The sequence below is a fragment of the Neofelis nebulosa genome, chromosome 6 (assembly GCF_028018385.1).
Source record: "Neofelis nebulosa isolate mNeoNeb1 chromosome 6, mNeoNeb1.pri, whole genome shotgun sequence".
Lineage (NCBI taxonomy): Eukaryota > Metazoa > Chordata > Mammalia > Carnivora > Felidae > Neofelis > Neofelis nebulosa.
The window spans coordinates 74,638,860-74,655,090 of record NC_080787.1 but is presented as its reverse complement, the minus strand read 5'-3'; the positions used below and the strand labels follow the sequence as shown (position 1 = coordinate 74,655,090).

The window sequence follows — 16,231 nt, the reverse complement described above, 5'->3', positions numbered from 1 at the left end:
ATCGTGGTACTAAAGGTTCCAATTATAGTTTTATGATGCATTAAAGTTCAAGAAAAACATCTTTATTTGAGAAGTAAGTATGCATAATTTTCTGAACATAGCAGCTGCAGCGTAAGACCGCTTTAAAACTTCAGAAGATACTATCGGTAGAATTATATTGTAGATCCAATAATTAAGTCTAAGGTAGAAAAAAGTATAATAAATACCAAAAGTAAATAATTTTTAAAACACTGTGGCTAGAATTCTAGAAAAATTTTGGTGGTCTGTATAGTGATTCTATGACTGTTTTTTGTGGACTAATTAACATTAAAAAATGTTTGGGTAGTTGAAGTATCCAAAACTGGTTAGAGAATACATGAAACTTTTTCTTTTGGTAGTCAGATGACATTTAGGGATTTGTGAAGGGAACTTGGCTGTTGCTTCTGTCTCCTTCTGTTCAAAGATTTGTATAATTTAAACTCCTCACAATGGTTTGTATTTTTGAAATTGTCAGAGAGCTCGTGTTTTGTCAGTCTGGTTTAAAGTTACATGTTTTAAACAGAGCTTAATACAGACTTTTTGAATTAATCTTTAAGTGAGCACTAGGTTAAATTAATCCTATGAATGCCAATTTTTTAATCCACTCAAAATTCCTTTGTCAGATCACAAGTTTTTGTTTCTTTTATGTAGAAGCACCTTATCTAGTCTACTGCAGTCATTTTTCTTTTTCCCAAATATTATAGTTACCTGTCATTGTCACTGCAGAATTGTAACAGATAAAATTGCATCCTACACAACTTGTTCTGGACAATTAATACCAGACAGGTTAATTTCATTCTTGTAGTTTCCCTGTTTAAGTTTCTGAATTCACAGAAAAGTATATGTAATACTAATAAGCAAAGTGGACGTTAGTTAACAGTACTAAGTATCCATTTTAATGGGCTTTTTAATTATATTCAAGAAAATCAGGCATTAAAATGAGTGTATTTTTCTTCTAGGGTATTTAAGTTGCTTTTATAATTACATCTAAAAGTAATAAAGGCTATTATATGATACAAACCAAATTTAAAATTTTAGAAAAAAATTTAAAATGTGTAAAGATTATCGATTTCTGCTTTGTGAAAAGCTATGTTATGGGTACAATTATGAGTAATTTGTGAAAACTAATAAATTATCTTAGAATGGATAAGTATATGTTACTGAGCATATGGAATATAGAAGAGTCTATTTTAGAACAGATTGGAGAAAATGATACTTTTTTTTCTCTATGGAATTTGAGAATTCAGTGTACTAAAAAATCAAAATTATGATATAGAAGAATGAAATATGTAAGTGAGAACGTTTGGTCTCTGTAGTGACAGAGAAGGCAATCTTCAGATATGATGCTGGTCCATCTTTATTTGCCTTACACACACAGAAGCAGCCTATTTGAGCTCAGGGATGACAGATAGGAAAAGGGTGGTTGGTTGGATGAGAAGTTTTTCATACTAAGAATATGTAGTTAGCAACATGATCTGATGCTCCTTCTGTTTAAGTTAAAACTAAATTGTAAATGGAATGAGGTTTATAATATAGCTTAGGTTATTCGTGATAGCATGGATGATGGCAGCAGGAGGCACGTATTCTGGACTCCAGGTGGCCTGTGATCATGGTGGCATGACCCATTTGATCTTTATCAGGGATAGAGAACAGGCACATAGCCTGTCTTGGCAGAGGTTATAGTAGAAATGCAAGAAATATTTACCTTGTGTCATTTGATTCTGGTTTAGATTTTGAGGAAATACTAAATTCTAGGCAACTTGGAGAAACATGCATTTTTTTTTTTTTAAACAACTTCACTGCCATTGTATGTGTGGTGTTAGTTATTTTGAGTATACTGTTTGAAACTGAAACATGACTAAAAATGAAACTAGTCGTTCTCTTAAGAGTATTTATATTGACATTTTAAGAATAGTTTAAGAATTTTCCGTCTTTAAATTAATAGACGATGACTTTTCCAACAGAATCCCGAATTGGAAATTTAAATTCTAGTTTAGTAAATAATGTTTTAAAGAGGATTTCTTAACTGTACAAATTTTGCTTAGGAAACATGATTTAATTTAAAAACAAAACTTCAAAATGTAATATTTCAAAAAGTTAAATTTTATCATGTAGTGTTTTAAATTAATTTTTATAGAGAATCCTTTGTAGTTTCTGGACACCTAAATTCTTGATAAAGTTTTTTTTTTTTTTTTGTAGCAAAATATAGTCGGATTGTGATGAATAAAATTTGGAAGAGCATCATGAATATTCTTTAAAAGATTTGTATTGATAATACTAGCCGAATTATCTAAATGAATTCTTAGGTGGTTGATTAAATTGTGAATAGAAGACAGTCTTTCAAGCATGTTTATTGACAGTTAATTAAGGGTAAATAGGCCACCAAGATTAATTTTGACACTTAATAAGATTCCGTATTAATTTTATTATACTTCTAATTACAAAGAAATCATAGGCATGTAAAGAGTCCTTGTGAGAATAGTTACCAGATTAGAGGATTTGACTCGAAAAATGTTTATGTAGGTTCTATTGAGTATAATCCTAAGAGCTGTGTGACAGTGGAGCAGGGACTAAAGTTTTGAGAAGGAAACTAACGTAGTGAAAATAACAGTAATCTTGGAATCAGGAGACCTTGGGTTTGATTACTAATTTTTCCTATTTTCTAAATGTATGACTTTTAAGAAGCTGTAACCTTTGGACTTCAGTTTTCTATATCTGTGAAATGGGGAAAATACTTGATCTTATTTGCTTGTGAAGATAAATTTTGAGAATACTTGACACAAAGTAAGTATTCCGTGTATTTTCTACGTGGAAGGCTATCACAATTTTTTAAAAAATTGCTCAGAAAATGTAAACTAGTTTTAAAGATGGTGGATGTAATTTTAGCCTATATTTTGTAAATCTGTTGATTTATAATTAGAAGTTTCAAGTTTTGAGAATTTGAGATCTGGTTTTAAAAATAGGTCTTACAGAATGATTAATGGTAAATAGGGCTTTTAAATTTATGATTTTGTTCATATGTTAGAATAGTTGTAAAAATAAGAATTGTATTTCACTAAGCTGACCTTTTAGAATTTAGAACTATAGTGGAGAGCAGAAGTAACTAGCCTTTCAGATTTGAAAAAAATTGAGAAAACGTGAAAAAACTGACATTTTTAGAACAGATTAGGTGTTCAGGACCTAGTAGTGCTAAATATTTGTGGATCTTATTTTCATAGGGACTTCTTAAATTATATGCTAGAGGAAGGACTGATATTTCTAGATCTCATAGGTAAATCAAGTAGTTTCATTGTATTGATCTGCCTAATTTTGGAAAGGTCCTTAAAATGGTTTCCAAAATGTTTTTTCCCTGCGTAGGTCTAGAAAGATTCTCAACATGAAAGATCAACATGGAGCATGTAATGTGAAGTGTAATTTAAATGACAGACAACTCCATGTCAGCTACCATCACTACCTCCCAAGGTGGTGACTTGGCAGTCTCAGTCTTGTAGATGAGGACATTGAGATGTGGAATAAATGTTTTCCCGCGCTCAGCAAGTTTAAACGTAGACTGTTGGACTTTAGAGCTTTCAATCAAACTACTGACCTTTTCTTTAAAAATTGAGTAGAATTCTTAATGACAGTATGTCTGGTGGAATGCAGTGGCTTCCAAGTTTTTTATATTTTCTTCCCACTGATAAAATTTACCTTTTAACGGTAATTTCCATTGACAATGTCAAAATTTTCTTGGCTGGGAAGAACGGCTGTTTATATGAAGTAGCATAGCAAGCAGAAGCAGATAGTTTTAGGCAGGGATGCAAGAGAGTAAACTACTCAAAGACCTCAGTCTTTCCTTGCTCCTTCCTTGCTATAGTTTACATTTTCAGAAGAGGATCCTGTTGTTCAAATTGTGATAGACAATTCTAGAAATGTTTTAAATATGCAGCTGGAAAAAGGGGTGATAAAGGTTTATGATTTGGGCGAAGGCTTGAGCAGAGTTGTCTCTTGCACAGAATTCTGCTATCCTTGCTAGTGGAAATGTTGATAGAACCAAGAATTGTTTAGATCAGGGGTGGTAAACTATGTTGGTTGCAGGTAAATTGTGTAGGAAACCTGTTTTTGTAAGGCCTCGAAGCTAAAGTTATTACATTTTTAGAGTTGGTAAAAATATGTATGTACAACTGATAGGCGCCTCCAAAGCCCAAAATATTTACCATCCGACCCTTCACAGAAAATGTTTGCTGACCTCTGTTCTAGATATCCTAACATATTTACACAGGGACACCTTTAATTCAGGTTTTAACCATTAATTATGGACCCTTAACCCAAAGATTGTTGTTACTGTATCAAGTGATTTTCTTTTGGGATTGGAGGTGGGAGTGGGGATATGAGAAGTTTGAAAAAGCTCTGACTAGCCCCCTGGTGTAAGAGTGAATCTCAGTGAGATGACATCAGAGTTTGCATCCTTAAATCAGGCTCTTGCATCTGAGTAGGAGAGAAGATGAGATGTTTATGAAAATTTAAAAGGGGAGCACAGCTAAAAAATAGTGCATTTTCCTTATTTTCAGGATAGTAATCATAAATTTTATGGTTTAATCTGTTTGTACCTTCTAGCTTTAAGAGTTTAAAATTTTAATCTTAGAAATATTGAGAAAAGTAGGGCTGATCACATTGATTTCCTTTAACCATAGTAGGAGATAACCATAGTAGGAGAGAGTATTTAGGGTTGTCACTCTATCTTTGTAATTTTATTTTCCATCCTTAGTTGTTTATCTTTTTAAAAAAGTTTTGTCTATTTACTCTGTACACCCAGCGTGGGGCTTGAACTCACAAACCTGAGATCAAGAGTCGCATACTCTTCTTACTGAGCCAGCCAGATGCCCCTCTATCCTTAGTTGTTTTAAGTGTCGCCCTTTACCTGTAGGAATTTGTGCCTTTGTGCTAATTTGTTTAGTACTGAAAGTGAACTTTAGAATGTTTCTTTTTCGGCGTAGTTTAATGTCTGTGTTGAAAACTATTCAGAATGTCTATTTTTAAGCTTTCTTCTATATTGATATATATGTATTTGAGGCAATAGGTACTACAGGCAGTGTAAATGAGGGCTGGAGTTACAGTGCCTTGGTTTGATTCTCATCTCTGCCATCCACTAAATGTGTGTGATCTTGGGAACCTTGTTTTATATTATTGTATAATAATTTCTTCATTAACGGGAATAATAGTTCATATCTCTTAGGGTTATTAAAATAACTGAGCTTTTACATGTAAAATTTACCAACTTACCACAAGGCCTAGCATTTAGAGTGTAGTCAATATGTGTTAGCTAGATAGTGTTATTAATATTTATCACCCTTAACTTTATAATTTGATCATACTTTTTATACATTGAATGTCTTAAGAAATTGAAAGCAACATGGGTCATGGAAAGTAATCAGTATATTAGAATTGAGGATGTTGTTTTGTTTTTCCCAAATAATAGTGTACAAACCATTACCAAGAATCCAAATATATACATTTTGTTTAAGGGATTTTATTACAATCTCATTTCCGATTTCCCTTTTGATTTTAATTTCCTTTTAGTTATTTACTAGTATAAACAAATAAAAATTTATTCAAACTAAAAAGCTTAATATTAAAGATACGGTATCTTACTAATTTGAAAATTAAAAATCACATATATGTGTAGTCATATATGAGCCATTTTAATTTTTTGAACCATTTTCATTTTTTAAAATTTGTGTTTGTCTTTACATTTTATTGACCATAGTGACATGGATTAATACTCCTTAAGAGTAATGATTTAAGGTAGCAAAAGAAAGTTTTCATTTATTTTTATAAGTATGTATTGGGTGTGTGTGTGTGTGTGTGTGTGTGTATGTATGTATGTGATGCAGTTTGGACCAAAAAGAGACTTGATTCTTACACTCTTTTAGTTAATGGCGAAGTTGAGAAGAAAAACATTGAATTATTAAACTTTTAGATGTATAATAACAAACTGGTACATGAGTTAAGAAAAAGTTGCCAAGGGTATGTACCCAAGATAACACATTTAGACTGGTAAGATAAAGGAAAACTAGGGAGATTACATTGAAGAGAAGATTTGAAGCACACTGAAGAGTTGTTTGGGCAAGGAAATGTGGGGAAATGTAGAGAGTATGCCACATGGGAAAAGCCTGAGAGCAGAGAGTGCAGGTAAAGAACCTGAAAAAAGGCCAGTGTGTCTAAATGTGGTAAGTGGGGGCTGGAGCGTGTAGGACTAAGAATGTGCCAGATGAAGTAGAGAAATATGAATGGACCATACGTGCCTTTCAGGATTTGTAGACCATGTTAAGGAGTCGGATATCTAAAGAGCAAGGAAAGTCTCTGAAGTGTTTGTTTTTGTTTTTTAATTTATTTTTTAATGTTTATTCATTTTTGAGAGACTGAGCGTGAATGGGGGAGGGGCAGAGAGGGAGGGAGACAGCATCTGAAGCAGGCTCCAGGCTCTGAGCTGTCAGCACAGAGCCCCACACATCTCTTGAACTCACTAACTGCAAGATCATGACCTGAGCCAAAGTTGGACGCTCAATCCACTGAGCCACTCAGGTGCGCCCCGTCTCTGAAGTGTTTTTAAATTTTTTATAAGTGTTTATTTTTGAGAGAGAGGCAGAGCGTGAGCTAGGGAGGGGCAGAGAAAAAGGGAGACAGAATCTGAAGCAGGCTCCAGTCTCTGAGCGGTTAGCACAGAGCCCTGTGCAGGGCTCAAACCCACGAACTGCAAGCTACAGTCGGACACTCAACTGACTCGAGCCACCCGGGTGCCCCTCTGAAGTGTTTTAAGTAAGGGTGACTTGACCAGATAAAGCTTTTGGAGAGATCATTATGATTGCAGTATACAGAGTACCTCTGGGATAGAAGAGATTATAGATTCGAATGAGGTTGGAGGCATGAGTAGATGTGGGAGGGATAGGGGTTTATTGCAACGATGATTGTGAATTGGATTGTTGTGGAGAATAGGAAGGGAAAATCAATTGAACTTGGTGACTACTTGGATATTGGGAAGGAGATGGAGGAATGGGCAATGTAAAAAATACAACTTTTTCACTTGAGGCTGGATGGATAGTGTTGCCGTTTGTCAGGGTAGAGAACATTTTGGGAGGTGAGTGTTGACATGAGGATTATGAGTTCATTTTGCATATGTTGAGCTGAGGAGGGCTTGGGATCCAAAGAGAGATATCTTTTAAGGAAGTTTGATGTGTAAGCCTAGGCTACAGTTACAAATTTTGGAATCATTGGTATAATAATTGTCCAAGTAGGAAGTATTGAGTGAGAAGAAATAGGGTCTGGAGCTGGACTCTGGTAGAACTCTGGTAGAACAAGTGAACGAGATCTAAGCCTGTGTTTACCTATATAGGTAGGTCATGGACAAGTAAATCGGCAGTCTTAGGATATTGCAGGGGTCTTAGGAACCTTCAAAACAGGGCAAGATAGAGTTGTTGTTTGGGGGGAAGAGGATCATAGCTATGATTAGATTCTCACTGAGGTCTAGATAACAAAATATATGAAGAAAAATATGATAGAAGTACTACAGACTTCTGGTTAGTGGGGTAAAAGAACATTTTGGGAAGGAGTATAATGTGCTATGGAAATACAAAGATAGAATGTCCAAAAAAGGGGGGCAGAGGTATTGTAGTAGGTCATAGAAGGCAGTGAGGCATAGACTGAGACATGAAGGAGAATGAGTTGGGGAAGGTGGATGGGCAGAGAAAAGATTTCCAGCAGACGGATCAGCTTGTATAAAGTTTCAAAAGCCAGAAAGCCCCTGAGGATTTTAAGAACTGAAAGTATCTGACTTTTAAAGTGAAAGTTGATTTTGGAAAATTGGAATATACTAAATCACCAAGGGAAGACTAAGTCTGAGAAAGTGGATTCATAGTATTTTATTCAAAGACACAATTCTGCAATAAAGATATTCAGGTTCACTACCTGAAATGAGTCTTGCAAAATGACTCCAAAACAGGATAATCACAAAACTAAAGTTATTAAGTAATGAACTTTATGGTTAAAATAAAATTTTTAAAAGAAATTTTGATTAGTTTAAAGAAAGCACATTAGAATAATGATATACAATTTAGAACTAGAAGGGACTCTAAATATTCTAGGCTTTTTCCTTTAAATTTTATTTTTAAGCAAATTAGGGAAGATTAAATATAATTTTAAAAATTCATATTTGGTAATTTCTTCTAATTTTTTTTTTTTGCTTAGCTAATCACCTTAGTGTTTGAAAAAGTATGTTTTGAGTCAAGATGGTGATATTAGGGAAAAGGAATCATAGCTTAATAAGTTTAGGAAATTGTATTAAAATCAAACATTTATCTCAGGATTTTTCAGAGGTACATAATATAGTATATATAGTTTGTATTGGGACCTCTTTTCTGCCATCCTTCATTCCACTAGTACTTACTGACCATCTACTATATGCCACACACTGTATTATTTTAAATTGTCAGTGTAACAGTATGGCTCTCTGTTGTCTCTATGACAGGAATGTATTATGATAAAAAGTAGGTTGGTTTCTCTTAATTGGCTTCAGCTTAGAAGGATGAATAGTAGCTAACTTTATAAAAACACCATTCATGTTCTTCTATAGTTTGGGTATAACAGATACTGCAAGATGGAATGAAATGATTTAACCCTTCACTTCCCTCCCCAGATCAATCTTATAAGGAATTCATATTAAAAGTGCCATTACCGTGTGTACTTGAGTAGCATTTCTCAAACACTTGGCCTCAGAACCGCTTTATGTTAATAAAAATTACTGAACTTTCTTTGTTTACATGGAATTATCTGTTGATATGATTTAAAAATTAAGGTAGATTATAAAATATTTTATTCATTTAAATATAATAAACTCACTTCATGTTGATTAACATTTTTTATAACAGTTTTCTAAAAGTTTTGAAGAGTGGCATTGTTTTACATTTTCAGGGATGTTTAATGTCTGGCTTAATAGGTTTCTTATATCTGCAGCCTCATTTAGTCTGTTGTGATATCACATGCCACTTGACCTTTGGAAAAATCCACCATGAGAAAGTGAAAAAGAAAGATAATATATTAGTATTATTTATGACTTTTACTTTAGGAACCTTCAGGAGTTCCCAGAACTCACTTTGAGAACAGCTGAACTATAATATTTAGGTGGTACATTGACAAATTTTTTATAACTTGATACCCTAATCATGAAATGATAAAATAGTATACTTTTTTTCTGTAATTCTCTTTAGATTCTTCTAAAAGACTTTCAGGATGGATAATAAAAATATTAGAATTTCATATCTTGGTTTCAAATGCTATCATAAATTAAACAGTGTTTTGAAGTTGTTCCAAAGTGCCCAAACTTTTTGTGGTAGGTAGATTTATTTTATAGTCGAAGCTTAGTTAAATCAGTAGTTGCAGTTTGGCCTTTCTAAGGTTTTTTGTGAATTACAAAATTCATCATAGAGGCTATATAATTGTTTTTAAATTTTGTGATGAGTACATGAACTATCGGGTTTTTTTTTGTTTTGTCCTTAATTATTCTGGAGATATTCCTTATGTAAAAGATTCAAAACATTTATTATATTTTGTAGTTGGATGACTTGTTTGAAGCTTTTGAAAATTAAAATTTAAACATCATTTTAGGTTATAATGCTGTATAGTTTTTCTTCAGTCAGTATTTGCATTGACTAGAATCTGCTAATTTATAACTTGCTATATTTAGGTTACATTAATTCTTTAGCAGTTTTTCTCCTCACTGAAGTAAATGATGGTTGGGGTAACTATTCTGTGAGTTAGGTGGTTGAACAGAACAAACATGAACTTTGACCCCAAGTAAAATGAAATGTGGACTAGCCAGAACAAATTATTCTGTTTTTTAAAGTATATTTTATTTATTACAAAGAACTGTATCACTTTATTTAGCAAGTATTTTATATGTCTTTCACATAATAGGTGAAGTATTACAGACATTTAGCACCTGATCACTTGCTGCAAATATGTCATCGGCTAGGACCTCTTCTTGAACAAGAAATTCCACAAAGCGTTCCTGGAGTACAAACTTTATTAGGAGCTGGAAGACAGTCCTTGCTACGCACAAATAAAAGTATGAACAATTTGTAATAGGATTTAGACATTCTTTTTTGTGTATGTGTCCTACCTTTGGATCCATAAAAATATGTGTGTTTAATAGGCTGCAAGCATGTTGTGTGGAAAGGATCTGCTCTGGCTGCATTGCATTGTGGAAGACCACCTGAGTCACCAATTAACTATGGTAGCCCACCCAGCATTGGTGAGTTGTTTGAGTTCATTACCAAGTTGATATCCTCTTGGTAAAGAGCTTTTGAATATAAAAATGTTTTAGTTACTTCAAGAGAATTTCATATTATGTGCATTAGCATTCAAGTAAGGAAAAAGCTATCATTTCTTTTTACTATGTCAGTGATCTTAGTAGTGAAGTCATGATACGTAATTATGGATTGTATGTATTGTACGTAATGTAGGCTAACTAGCTTATTGATATTCTATTTTTACAGAAAAACTGTTTTCCTAAAATGTATTAGATTGATTTTGTGGGTGACTGTATCACAATACACATTAGTTACGATGGTGGAAAACAAAAATAGTTCAGTTATTTTTTTTATAAAGCATAGTGTATTTTTCTGCCTTTAAAATTTCAAAGAAGGAAAACTGATGCAGATAGGTCTTCCTTTTGAAATACCTCCTAGATTCATCCCTTGTCTCTTCTATCTGGTCCTTGGTCTTCTGGATTACTGTAGCATTTCCAAACCAGTCTTGCTTTCAGTGTCTTCTCCCTCTTTCCCTTCCGGGTCATACTTAGAATACTGTAATATTAATCTTCTTTAATTCTACCCTTGCTGTGTTGTCCTTCTACTCAAGGTAGTATAAAGAGGTTGTTTAAGGTATTTTAATGGTGTCATACTTCCTCTAGCACCAATCTAAACTTCTAATTTTCAGAGACTTTCATATTTTAGTCATAGCCTTTTCTCCCACCCCCACCCTTTTGCCTATCCAGGAGCGTTATTCTCCCTCTCCCACCTATCCAAATCGTACTTACTTCTTCCTTTTCTGGATACTTATACTGATCATCAACATTGCAGTTCTGCCTTTTGCTTAAGATTTATATGGTATATCTTTTTTTCACTGTTTTACTATTAACCTTTTTGCGTCCTTTCATTTCCCGTATCTCTTAAAAATAGCAAAGAAGTGGCTTTTTAAAAATATAGTATGGCAGTCTTTATGTTTTATGTAAGGCATTTTGTTCTGTATGTATAATTATTGATATATGTGAGTTTAAATCTCCTAACTGTTGCTGCTTGGAAATCTTGCTGATTTTCTGCAGTTTGTCTGTGATATGCCTTGGTGTCTGTGGGGTTTATTTTTCTTGTTTGAGATCCATTAGGTTTCTTGAATCTGTAATGTCTTTTACTGGCACTGGAAAATTCTCAAATATTATCTTTTAAAATGTCATCTTTGCTCCATTCTCTCTCCTTTGGGACTCCAGTTGAACACATACTAGACTCCCTTACTTTATCTTCTCTATCACCTCTTTTTTTACGATTTCTATCTTTTTGTCTCTGTGATGTATTCTGGTTTGTTTTCACTGACCTATTTTCCAAAGGTATCCTATGTGACATTTGTATGGCAGACAATCGTGGATAATTTTTTTTTTTCAGTATATTGTCTTGGTTACATAATGATATTTATTTATTATCTATATATAAAGAACAACTATTAAAACAAAGGATTTGAGACACTAGAGTATATTTGCACTTAGAAAATTATACTAGGGGCAAAATGGTTTTGTTGAAAGAAGGGGAAGGTAAAATATTAAAGGAGTTTCACTGGTAGGGAGAAGTTTATCCTCTCTTTGAAAAACTACAGGTCTGTATAGTAAAGAGAATGTGTTATGTTATTCTTTCAACACATTGTCACGTAGCCCTGTGGTAGGCAATGCAAGTGCAAGAATGATTGACGGTACATAACTTTCATCTTAACGTTTCCTATGTGAGTAATTACTATGTGCCAGGCAGTACTCAAAGCATTTTTCATTTATATTCTCTTTTAAAACCTAAATGGTCTATAGGAGGAATTGTTCTTACTTTATAGAGAAGGAAATTGAGTCAAGGAAAACGTCGGCATTTTGACCAAGGTTACACGTTTAGTGAGTCATGAAACCAGCCTGACTCCATTATGCTGTGTCTTATTTTCAGTAAGCTAAACTTTCAAGTCGTAGCATTTGGCTATTCAAGAAAATTGGTGTTAAGTCTCATGGTCAGATCAGTAAATATTGCTGACATGGATGTAGGTAATATGACCAAAATGTCTTGAGTTTTTTGTTACAGCAGAGTAATGCAACTGGTATATTCAGGTATCAGAATTAATTACCAAGCTGGTAATTTTTGTACCTTTCTGAAAGACTTAATTTCATAAGGGTTAAGATGAATGCTTTTTTCTTCCATTTGTATTTTCAGGAAAATACTAGTTCTTTGTATTTAAAAAAGTAACTATTATAATGCCAATTTTACCTGCTTTTTCGTATTTGCATATAGTTTTTTAAGTTCCCAAAGAAAAAAAGCTGGACTAAAAATGAGTCTATTTATTATAGTCATAGTTTAGTATCATCTCTTTTCAGTTCACCTTGGTGACAGTCTTGAATGTTTTGTGACTGCTACAAAATTGGGAATAGGATGGAAGTGGAAAGAAAAGTTCATCAAGCTTTTGGCCTGCATGGTGATAAGGTGTATCATTTTACGTTATCGCAGAGTATGGGTTAGAAGATTTTTTTTTTTTTAATATGAACATTTGTAGTACTGACTTAATTCTTTTGTTGATTCCTCTTTGCTATTTTCTGTCTAGCTACTTTTAAAGATTTTCTTTGCTCTTTCCTTGATCTATGTAATACTACCAAGTAAAAAGGGACGTAAGGAAAAAACCTTAACATTTTAACTTTTCATAAACTATGGATTTAAATGTTTAATATACATCTAGATATTTAAATTTTGAAACATTTGAGATACAGAAGTTTTAAAAATAAACTTTTAACTTGGAAATAAATTATTTACTGAAAAGTTGCACAGATAGTTCACAGTTCCTTTTATACACCCTGTGCAGTTTTTCCTAATGTTGTAATCTTATTACCTGGTACATTTCTCCAAACTACAGAACCAGCATTGGGACACTATTATTAACTAAACACCAGATCTTATTCATATCTCACCAAGGTTTTCTGTTAATTGTCTTTTCTTGTTCCAGGTTACCAAACTGCACTTAGGAATTTAAGATTTTTTTTTTTTTTAAATGAACTTTCTCTTGTAACTCAGAAGATCATGTAAGATAAGTGTGGTGATAAATTGGATTTTCCTTTCTTAGATTTTTGCAGACTATATGTAAACTTTTGTACTTCTCAATTTGAGTATTTCACATTTGTCTGAAACTTTAAAATGTGTAAAATAGAACTTCTAACCCTGTGAAACTTGTTATTCCAAGCCTGGGAGTTAGACTTCTTAATTCATTTCTTAACATTCATTTAGTAAATAAGGCACATGTATTTTATTCTAATCTCTTGAGTCTGTTTTTCATTACCATTGCAATAGCCACATTTGAGGCCTTGGTACTTCTTGCCTGGAGCTGTAACATCATTCATTCACTTACAAAGTAATTACTGAATCTCTCTGCATTCATTATATCTGGCATTGGGCTAGCATCTGGAGTTTTAGGATAAATAAGAACATGCTTGACCTTTGCTCTCCTTGAACTTACAGGCTACTTGATCCCTTGCCTCTAGTCTTATTCCTGTGCCCTAGGATTTAGCTCTAAATCAAGGTTTTGTAACTTTGGCATTGTTTATATTTTGGGCCAGAGAATTGTTTGTTGTAGGCTACTGCCCTGTGCATTGTAGGGTGTTTTATCAGCATCCCTGCCTGTGCCCAGTAAATGCTAGTAGCATTTCCCACCTTCTGCCCCTGGAATTGTGACAACCAAAAAATATCTCCAGATGTTCCCAAATGTCCCTGGGGCAAAATTGTCTCCAGTTGAGAACTCTAAAAGTTGTAAAAGGCATGTGTGATCCTATCATGCCTCCTTTCCCTCATTGACTTTGAATAGTTTTAACCATGTAATGTTGCTCATAAGACTGACCTTTTCCCATCTTCCCGCCTTTTCCTCGCCTCTACCTGTACTCTAGTTTTGTACAACTCCTTGGCAGTTCTTAACAGTCAACTAAACCCTTAACCCTTTGTCTCTGCACGTTTTATTTCTGTCTGCAGTGTCTCTCTTTTTTGTTAGTTCTATGAATATTCATCCTTTAAACTTTAAATGTCTGCTTATACTTACCTCTTCTATAGCTTTTGTCACATAGTTGTGTCTATTTCCTTTTCTTTTTCTACTATACTGTTAGGACATGGAGGTTAGAGATTATGTTTCATTGCTCTTTATAGACCCAACTCCTCGGCATTAGTAAACGTTAAATGAAGAGGCAGTTGGTAATTGATGAACTGGAGTGGGACTCAAAAAATTCAGCAGTGTATAGGGGGTGAAAATTGGAATAGATGGTTGGAATAGCCAAGAGAGAGACTTGGTCCAAGGATATCATTGAATTAAGGGAAAACCTCAGAAGCTGGTTTTTAAGAAATTAAGGTTTATTAATGAATTATCAGTTCATTACACTTGAGATGTCAAAAACCCATATCTGTATCATTTAAGAACCAGGTATTGAGCTTATCTCAGTGTGTCTTTACCCTATTTTATTTTATAAATCCCGATTGCTTTGTATCTCCTAGTCCTTGATGTAAATTGTGAAAATTGAACTGGAATTCATTCTCAGGACAGGAGAACCAAAGCAGTCAGCTACTTTCTAGTCCTCTAGAACCTGTCTTAATGGGAGAGAAATAAAAGAAAAGAAAGGTCCTACTTATCTGTTATCATTATCTCCTAACTCATTTTCTATGGAAGAGATACATGATCATGTATTAGGCATAATAACAGATTTACTTTCAAAAATACTTATGATCTCAGGTGTTGTGCTTTCTCCAATCTCCTTACCCATATTATGCCTATTTTCAGATATAATTTACTCTGTATTTGCCTATGTTAATAGGCATAATTTAATAATAAATGACATTAGTGGAGGGAAGCTGGGAAAGAAGAGACATAGGTACATTAAAGCTGTTTTTAAAGTTAAATTTGGGGATTCATTTAATGCATGTTTATCTTGTGGAAAAGGTTGTAATAAAGTAAAACAATCTTTTGCTAATTGCCTGTTTATATTTTTTGACATTTACCATATTAGCCAAGTAAACTTTTTATGTTTAGGTTTTCCATATCTCATCTTGTTTGTTGTTTTGCCTATGTAGTTCTGCTTGTTGCTTCTGTCATTTTACTTGCTGCTTCTGCTGCAAAGTTCCAGTTTTGGTGGGTGAGGATAAGGAGTATTGAGAAATCTCATTCTGTGTGAGTGTAAGGAAAGCTTTACCTTGAAAAATAGCCTTGCTACACAAACATGCAGTTAACATTAAGAAGCTTTTTGCATGAAAAGAAGTTTTAGATCTCATCTACATTTATAGTTTTTCTGAGAAAACTAGTGTGAACAAACGCAGCAAAGATTTGCTTAAAATTAGATTATAAATCTTGACTCGGCTTTAGTCTAGATGCGTGGCCTTAGGCAAATTATTTAAATTTTAGCCTCTCAACTTCCTCATTTGTAAAATAGGGGTGAAATTTACCATATATGGTAATTTGGAAACTTAAATGAGATAGCAAAGTGACTATGTATGCACAATGTAGACTACACTAAATGTAACTTTTTGCCCTTTCTTCGTGTAATTCTCATTTAATGCATTATTTTGCTAGTAAATCTTGAGTACTTTTAAAGAAAAGGGTCTTTTCCCCTTCTATTTTTACTGTGCTGTTTTGCCACATTTCCAATATTTGACTTATTCTACAGTTGGTAGTTTTTGTTTTTTTTTTAAATTTTTTTTTTCAACGTTTTTTATTTATTTTTGGGACAGAGAGAGACAGCATGAACGGGGGAGGGGCAGAGAGAGAGGGAGACACAGAATCGGAAACAGGCTCCAGGCTCCGAGCCATCAGCCCAGAGCCTGATGCGGGGCTCGAACTCACGGACCGCGAGATCGTGACCTGGCTGAAGTCGGACGCTCAACCGACTGCGCCACCCAGGCGCCCCTACAGTTGGTAGTTTTTT

General features: G+C 33.8%; 1 protein-coding gene across 4 annotated transcripts in view; it reads left to right on the top strand.

Moving 5' to 3' along the window:
* Nucleotides 1-16,231, top strand: part of PHIP (pleckstrin homology domain interacting protein) — a 150,645-nt gene that overhangs the window by 5,432 nt on the left and 128,982 nt on the right. For all 4 annotated transcript variants that reach the window (XM_058734526.1, XM_058734524.1, XM_058734525.1 and 1 more), the window contains exons 5-6: nt 9,964-10,114; nt 10,202-10,300. In XM_058734526.1, the coding sequence (XP_058590509.1) occupies nt 9,964-10,114; nt 10,202-10,300 (250 nt within the window). The remainder of the gene's footprint in view (nt 1-9,963; nt 10,115-10,201; nt 10,301-16,231) is intronic.